At 50.6% G+C, this 8,622-nt stretch overlaps 1 protein-coding gene across 1 annotated transcript; it reads left to right on the top strand.

The window, feature by feature from the left end:
* Positions 1-1,497: 1,497 nt before the first annotated feature.
* NRF1 (nuclear respiratory factor 1) lies at positions 1,498-8,523 on the top strand (the record flags this gene model as incomplete). The annotated part of the gene is made up of 4 exons (XM_010161322.1): positions 1,498-1,658; positions 3,158-3,355; positions 4,840-4,941; positions 8,366-8,523. Coding segments are annotated over exons 1-4 (590 nt in total), but the record flags the coding sequence as incomplete, so codon positions are not given.
* Positions 8,524-8,622: the final 99 nt, after the last annotated feature.

Below are 8,622 nucleotides of genomic sequence, written 5' to 3'. Positions count from 1 at the left end.
TTTGCTGTGTATGGACCCACAAGTATACTGGGTTTGTATTGCCTGCAGACTGTATACAGTGTGGTAAATCGTGCATACAAAGCAATTGCTTTGTTCCAAAACACACTTCCATTTTCATATTTAACTGTGTAAGCTAGAGCTCACGTTACGTCTTCCAGTTGGGCTCCAGCTTTGAGGAGCAGTCCTGTGTGCGAAAGCCACTGCAGATGCCGGTGCATTTAGTGGTGTGCTTAGGGGCTTTAGGCTTTTTGCAGAGACAGCCTGCTGTTCTCCGAAGCATTCCTCCATTCCTCTGTCAGACCGATGTTAGAGGGGACTTCAGTACATACTCCCTATGCCAACGTGGAAAAGGCAGCTTGTAAACGAGTCAATTTACAGCTTGGAGACAACGGATGCAATGTCCAGACTGGAACCAGGATGTCATTCAGTCAGGATTGTGGCAGGGAGGAAGGGACATTCTCATAGCAGAAGATCAGGGATGGGTGAGGAGTCTTCCATGAGCTGACCTGTGTCTCTGTTAGATGGGACCGTGTTGTGGCTGTGGCAGAAACTCGTGCTGACCCCGGTATGCTCTTCCACAGCTCTGCCCCAGAGTAATCTCGGGGTTGTAAGGTGGTCCGAGGACTCCCAGCGTCACTGTCACAAGCTCAAATGACTTGCCATTAAAGCTATGAAGGGGTGGAGGGAGGTGTTCTTAAATGCAGCTAGTTAGCTTTTGGCTAATGTGGTTTTCTCTGATGTATGTGGTCATGAGCTCTCCTCTTCCTGCTCTGTTTCTGCAGCTGAACCAGCCTTTTCCTGAAGCTCCACACAGTCCCTGATACAAAACCAAATGTGTCATAAAACCCTGAGTGAGTTTTGTGTCCTCTGTGATAACGCTAAGGGCATTACTTGCTCTTGGGTGACATAGCTGCTTGATTGGCTTGGCGAGTCTATTTTTAAGGTCCCGTTTCCTGATGGTAAAGGTGACCAGTTGACCAGTTTTTATGGATGCTACGGAGAAGTAAAAGGTTGAAAGGTGTCCCTGCTCCGGCAAAAGTTAAAAATGGATTCAGAAAATTAGCCTGTGTGTGTGTTATGTTCCGTGGGCGTGGAGAAGTGTACGTCTGAGGTGGTGTTTTTACATTCGAGCAGCTCACTGAGGCTCCATCATCTTTGCAGCATCTCTGTCTGTCAGCTCACGTCTGAGTTCCTGTTGCTTTCTTCAGGTAGTGTTTGAACCATGAAGGGTGTTAACGCAGTGTGTTCGCCTCATTGTTGTAACTGGCTGACTTAAATTTGTTTCTGCTTTTCCGCACACTACCGAGATGTTCTCATCTGAGTCTTGTGAGAAGATGGCAAAGCCTTTGTCCATCTTCCTTAGGCATTCAGGCCTCTTCCAGCTGATGGTTCCAACAACCGTGGGGGTTAAATGTCATAACTTTGTGCTATGCACCTCAAAATTATCAGAGATACGAGTTCCAAAACAACTCTCAACCCCTTTTTGTGGTTTGTTCCAGGCACAGCTGCGAGCTTTCATCCCCGAGATGCTGAAGTATTCCACAGGTCGTGGGAAACCAGGCTGGGGCAAGGAAAGCTGCAAGCCCATCTGGTGGCCTGAGGACATCCCGTGGGCCAACGTTCGCAGCGATGTCCGCACAGAGGAACAGAAGCAGCGGGTGTGTATCCCGTGTCTGTCTGCCTTTGAATTGAATACAGGGGCTTGCGACCAGTTTTTGTGGGAATAGTTTTCCTCTCGAGTGACACGTGAAACTCTGACATCAAACCTTCCCTTGACGTTGTGTCAGACATTCAGCCTGGGAGAGCACTGAGATGAGAGGGGGATAACCTGCAGTCTGCTCTGTCCCTGCTGGGTTTGTGTGACGAGAGTTTGAACATCTTTCTGCAGCAGGTGCCCTTTTCGCTGGCTGCAGAACCTGCTGTACTCTGTGGCCTCATGAAGCAGCCTAAGGCAAGTCAACTCTCCAAATGTGCAGCTCATTTACCATAAGAGTCTGTACCGTGGCCTCTTGAAGCCTTTGAAGGGATGCAGTCCCATCCTGGAGTGCTGCATCCAGCTGTGGGGCCCCCAACATCAGAAGGGTATTGACCAGCTGGAGCGAGTCCAGAGGAGGCCCTGGAGATGCTCCGAGGGCTGGAGCCCCTCTGCCCTGGGGACAGGCTGGGGGAGTTGGGGGGTTCAGCCTGGAGAAGGGAAGCTCCAGGGAGACCTCAGAGCCCCTTCCAGTGCCTGGGGGGCTACAAGGAAGCTGGGGGGGCGTTTCCCAAGGGCAGGGAGTGACAGGACCACGGGGGACGGGTTTAACTGGGAAGAGGGAGATGGGCCATCAGGAAGGAATTCTTCCCGCAGAGGGTGGGAGCACTGGGACAGGTTCCCCGAGAAGCTGTGGATGCCCCATCCCTGAGAGTATCCAAGGCCAGGCTGGATGAGGCTTGGAGCACCCTGGGCTATGGAAGGTGTCCCTGCCCATGGCAGGAGGGGTGAACTCGGTGATCTTTCTGGTCGCTACCAACCCAAACCATTCTACAATTCTGAGCAGCAGGGACCTTTGTACTTCAAGTGAAGCAGTCAGGGATGTGCAGTGGAGCCAGGAAAAGAAGAGACAACCGTGTGAAAAGGTCTTGGCTATCAGTTATGACCCTGGATGCAGCTGATGTTCCTACCAACCTGTCACAAAACTGATTAAAGCAAGCTACCAGGGTGTGCAAGTGGCAGGACTTGTGCAGGCTGATGTGGGTCTGGGTGGGCGAGGAGGGGTGCCAAGTGAGGCTGGCAATGGTGCTGTGGCAGTCGATGCCTTCCTACTTAGGGGTGGTTTTCTACTTGTCGGCCCAAATCCCTTAGTTAGAATTCCTTGAAAGCTGACAAAACAGGTTTCACTGGGGAGCTTCCCTTTCCCTTGGCCAGACGTGCTTGTTGTGTTTCAGTACACAGCAGTGCAGTAGTTCTCCAGGTTCATTTCTGAGCATTGGGGAAAGGAGGGGATGAGGAGAGAGGGATTAGGTACTGGGGCTTTCTCTTTGTTTAAGAATTTGCTGAAGCCTGCCCAGTAAACCCCAGTAAAGTTACACATGCAGGTGGCAGCCGTAGCAGCGGTGCAGTGCTTCAGAAGCTTTTTTCACGCTGACTCTTCGCTCTTGTCCATCCTGCTGGTAGGTGTCGTGGACCCAAGCGTTGCGGACTATCGTGAAGAACTGCTACAAGCAGCACGGGCGTGAAGACCTGCTCTACGCATTTGAGGACCAGCAGACGCAGCAGCAGACTACGACCACACACAGTATAGCGCACCTCGTGCCATCCCAGACGGTGGTACAGACCTTCAGTAACCCTGATGGCACCGTCTCCCTCATCCAGGTGAAAGAAACCCTCCGGCTTTTCCACTTCCGCCACGGCTAACTTGGGATCAAGTTGCCTGCATTGGGGAGGTGGTTTAGACAAACTCCTTTTGGTGGCTTAACGTGTCCTTCAAGAATTTTGTCTTTATCTGTATGTCTTAGCCCGCAGGCTTGTTAACCCAGCGCTCCCACCTGAGGAAGCAGTCTCATCCTCGCTCTTCCCCACTCCCATCCCCTGTTCTCCTGTTGCAGCAGGTACAAGCATTTCTGCAGCTGTTTGGTCAAACGATTCAGGGATCTGACCTGAGTTTAATGAACCCGTTGATGAGTAAATACGTGATGTGGCCACACGACGTCTGTGGTGGCAGTGGGATGGAGTCATGGGAGGAGAGGTGGTGGCACTGCCTTTTTTTAACGGCATGAAAAATAGTTTAACGTACAGCATGGGGTATTTCTGTGGCCCCTGTTCTTCGCTTTACACCTAAAGTGTAACGTGTGTATATTATACCCAGCAAATACGTGTTTATCCTCGTGATGCTCCCCTGGTTAGGATGCCCCGAACGCCGGTTTACAGAGGGGCACTCGGGGCAGAAGAGGCTGCATTCAGGCAGTGGCTCAGTGGTGCTGCTCTTTTCCCTGCGTTCCCTGTGTGGGGAGGCAGGTTCTGGCAGCTCAGGATGTCAAAAATGTAAGTGTTGTCTTCAGACTTCCCAAAAGCCCCTTGTGGGTGTGGGATATGAACTTCCCCTGTGCCCCTGCCTCCAAACCACCACTGCCCCTTGTACCTAAATGGCCCAGCGGTTTGTCCCTCTTCAGCATCACGTTTTTGGTGAAATCTCAAACATAATTTTCTCTGGGCTGTTATCTCCCAGCCATGAAGCGAAGAACATGGTGTGTGGGTGGGTTTTTTCCCTCAAATTAAAGATTTTCAGGGGTTGTTGCAGCTTTCTCTTCCCCCCAGCACGGCCTAGCAGACTTGCCAAGCGGGTTCTGTTTGCTGACCTGCTAATACACATTTTCCCTTTGACTAGTGTTCTTTTAAGTGCCGGGCACCTGGGATCCCATGGACTTTCTGGCATGTGTAGGTTTAATTCTCCTTAGGAACAAAGCTACACATCTCTCTCCCTTTGTCTTTTCCCAGCTGTTAAATGGGGAAAAGGTAATTTCCAAAGGCAGTGAGGTATTGAGGATGAGTAATGTTTGCCAAGTTCCTGGAGATGAGAGACCCAGTGAATGGTGAGCCAAGAGGGGACAGCACGAGGGCTGTGCAGAACTTCTGGGCCATTCTGGAAGCTGCCAGAGATTAGCGTGGCTCTAGCGTATGACTTCCTGCCCCAGCCCTTTGAGTCAGCTCCGTGTGTTCTGTGAGCTCTGCAGTTACTATTACTCTGTAGGTGCGATGCTTTTTCATCTGAGAGCACTTGTGTGTCCCTCTGCCTGAATTACGTGGACGTTTTCCTGCGGTAACCAAGGTGCTCAGCTGCATTTTGTCGTCTTCCGCAGGTTGGCACTGGTGCTACAGTTGCCACGCTGGCCGATGCCTCCGAGTTGCCTACCACAGTTACCGTCGCACAAGTCAACTATTCTGCCGTGACCGATGGAGAGGTAAGGGCCTGGGTCGCGCTCGTGGTGCACAAGCCACAGTTCTCCTGTCTGAGCTTCAGTGAAGTGTTTTCTAGAATTACGTGGTCACAGAAAACACCGAGCCTTGCTTCCTCACCCTGCAGTGTTGAGGGTTAACACAGAGGTGAACAAGAGACTGTAGAATTTCATAGAGAAAGTGCTGAACTGATGTCTTTTTGACTCGGGACTGTACGAATGCAGTTATGGCGCAAGCCTCAGCTCTCGATTTGGTACATTTTTGGTATCTCCTATAGGTGGATTATTTTTTGACATCTGCTCTAGCAGATAAAGACTGGATGGCCTAGGCAAGTACACATCTTTGTACTGAGCAGCTCTTTCATCTGGGCTGTAGATCCTGGGTGCTGGTTTGTCAGTTCAGAGTTGGGAGTGATGCCTGGAATATCTTTATAGCCCCTTCCAGTGCCTGGGGTGCTACAAGAAAGCTGGGGGGGCTTTTCCCAAGGGCAGGGAGTGACAGGACAAGGGGTGATGGGTTTCACCGAGAAGAGGGAGATGGAGATGGGCCATGGGGAAGGAATTCTTCCCGCAGAGGGTGGGAGCACTGGGACAGGTTCCCAGAGAAGCTGTGGATGGCCCATCCCTGGGAGTGTCCAAGGCCAGGCTGGATGAGGCTTGGAGCACCCTGGTCTATGGAAGGTGTCCCTGCCTGTGGCAGGGGGGGGGGGTGGGGGGGCTATAAGGGCCCCTCCAACCCCAACCACTCCATGATTTTGAGCCTGTGGTAAGCAAAGGATGTTTCACGTCTGTGGGCAAATGCTGTGATTCTTTGGCTACTGATCTCGGGACAAAATGGGACTGTTCTTTGCTGCAGCGTTTAGGGAGGTTTGAAAGTAAATCCCAGAGAGCTCAATAAATGCACAGTGGTGTGGAGACAACAGGAGTCACCACGGAGTTACTGTTCTGTTTACTGTGAAAGTTTCTTTCGCTGCCTTACGATGTGGCAACGTTGCTTCTGTCTGACGTGATCAGACCATTTCAGTCCCCAAATCTGAAGGCTCAAATTTACATTTTTCCACTTCTTTTTAATAATCATGTAATATTTTTTTTCTATGCGTTTAAGCAACATTCTTTTAAGATGTTTGGGGTTTTTTTTACCCTCTTCACTCCCAAACCCTCCTTCAAACCAGGCTGCGGGTTGTTTTCTGTCCCTTGGCGGCACACTGGACGGCCAGTCTGTGTGCAGAGAGGGCTGCTGCGCTCTGCGTGGACGGGGATTTCACAGCGACAGGTGGCAGCACAGAACAGCTTTGCTCTGCTGAAACCAGACCCTGTTTCCTTCTCAGACCCACTGGGAAACAGCCTGGCTCTGGGGCCATGACCTTGAAGTACTTCGGAGCTGCTTTAAGAGTTTTCAGAACCAGCTGTATCGCTCGAGATCCAAAAGACCTTTTTCAAAGGCACAAATAGAAATCAAGGGGACAAAAGCATCAGATTCTAATGGGAACGCGATGTCTAAGCTGTATCTTAGGCAAAATAAAGATACAGAAGTAAACCTGCTTTGAGGAATGGGTGCTGCTTCTCTGCACAGATCCACAGCCTGTCTGGGGTGTTTTTGTCCTGCTGTCTCTTGCTGTGTAAGGATCTGAGTTAGCTCCGAGTAAGCAGATGTGTTTATAGAACGCCAAGTAGTGTGGAGCAGGGATGCTGACTAGTATCTCGGCAACACAACCTTCCTGTTAGTGTGGACAATGGCCTGGACAATCCCCACTTCTTTTCCAGGCTTTACTCTGTCCCATGGGCATCTTTGCGGGGTGCTGTATGTCACAGTGGACACCTGCCTTATCATTCAGATGTGTGTTGCCATGTATTTGATGAAACATGTCTGTTCCTTGTTCTGCCTGGTGATGGGAAGGGTGTCATCCAGCTCCGTTGGGGTCTGGCACGGCTGACGAGCACCACAAGCTCGGTCTGTCTCTCGAGGTCTCTACCATCTGCAACTTACCCCTCTCTGGGCACTTGAACTTGGTTGCATCTTACCTAAAAGGTGTTTTCTTCTCTAAAATCAACTTCTTTCTCTTTCTTGCAATGCACTATCTCACTATATCTTCCCTGCTTTGGATCCTTCCACCCAGGGTCAGCTCTGGGCAGAGGAGAATGCAGCAGTTGCCTTGAACGTCAGACGGCTGGGAATGGCTAAAGAGCTACGAGTGCCAGCTTTGCTTGTGCCCAAGTTCTGGAAAACCAGGTTGACAGCTGCTGAGGAGTGTGTGATAGAAGATGTGAGTGAGAGTGTGACAGGTTCTCTCTCCCTCTCCATTCTGTGGTGGGACTAACCCTTTTCTTGTCCAAAGGCAGAAAAAGTTACTTGGCCTTTTGTGGGAAGCCTTTAGGCAGATTGGATTCTGTAGACTTTTTAGCTTTCTCTATTTTAGCAAGTTGAGGGCTTCTTTTTCATCAACTCCTATGGCATTCTTATTTACGAGTCTCGGCAAGATGGTGGGGCGAGAACAGTGACGAGGGAGGGGGCAGGATCTTCATCTTGCAGAACAGCCAGTAGAATTCATCAGCCGATGGGCCTTCATCCTCCACTTCTTTACTTTTTCTGGTCCAATAAGTATTTCTAGTTCACATCCTGGTTGATTTGGTGGTCTTGCACTCGTTATCTCATGAGCTGTGAAGGCCCAAATGGAGAAAAGTGGGATAGCGGGAAAATGGGCAACTGAGGCTGAGGGAATATTAAGTAATATGGAACATATCTACGTAAAGGTCTGAGGTGAGGGAACTTAAAGTACCTGAAAGACTGTACTTTCCATCTTCTTTTATTACGTATATTGCTTCAGCACAAAGAAATTCCAGTTGGCTTAAACTCATCTGAGCTCTGTACAAATAAATCCTGATCAGGAACACGGGCTGTTCCCCAAAATGACAGTGGATGCAGAAAAATAGAAACAGGGAGGCAAGTGCAGCCCGTTTCCCGGCGGGACGTGATCCGTGCGGGGGTTCCAGCACTGCAGAAATGCAGCTACTGCCCGGGCAGTGATGCCAGCACAGCGATGATCAACGCTGTCCCAGCACTGCGGACGTGGCTGAACAAGAGGGATTTGTGGGAGGTTGAGGGGCTTTGCAGATTTATGGGGTGCTCTTCCCATGTGTGTGAGAAAACCAGAGTTCTTGTTTGAGGATCAAACATATGGAAATCGGCGATTAAAATCGTGGCCCGACTAGAGAAACTCACTCATGGCTGATAGAGGGTTGTAGGGTCCAGAAATGTTCTCAGTTGGATCTTGGGCTTCCTCCCTTTTTCCCCTGTCTCTCAGTCTCAGAGCATGTGCAGGATTCTGCAAAGACCTCTTGAAACTATCTGGCTCTTTCATTTTAGGAAGCAACTGTGCATTCATGGGATAACATCCTATCCTAGAGCCTGTGGTTTTGTTTTTCCCCATAGGTGGAGCAGAACTGGGCAACGCTACAGGGGGGCGAGATGACCATCCAGACGACGCAGGCATCCGAGGCCACGCAGGCGGTGGCATCGTTAGCAGAAGCGGCAGTGGCAGCGTCTCAGGAGATGCAGCAAGGAGCAACTGTTACCATGGCGCTCAACAGGTACGGGTGAGAGACCACGGCTTGAAGCGTGCCTGCATGACATTTCCTTGTAGGTTTTCGCCCGAACGGTGCTTGGAAATCCCAAGCACAAGCACAGGC

The sequence above is a fragment of the Eurypyga helias genome, unplaced genomic scaffold, assembly GCF_000690775.1.
Source record: "Eurypyga helias isolate BGI_N326 unplaced genomic scaffold, ASM69077v1 scaffold34931, whole genome shotgun sequence".
Classification (NCBI taxonomy): domain Eukaryota; kingdom Metazoa; phylum Chordata; class Aves; order Eurypygiformes; family Eurypygidae; genus Eurypyga; species Eurypyga helias.
Note: the sequence above shows the minus strand (reverse complement) of the source record. Positions and strands in the feature narration are given on the sequence as shown.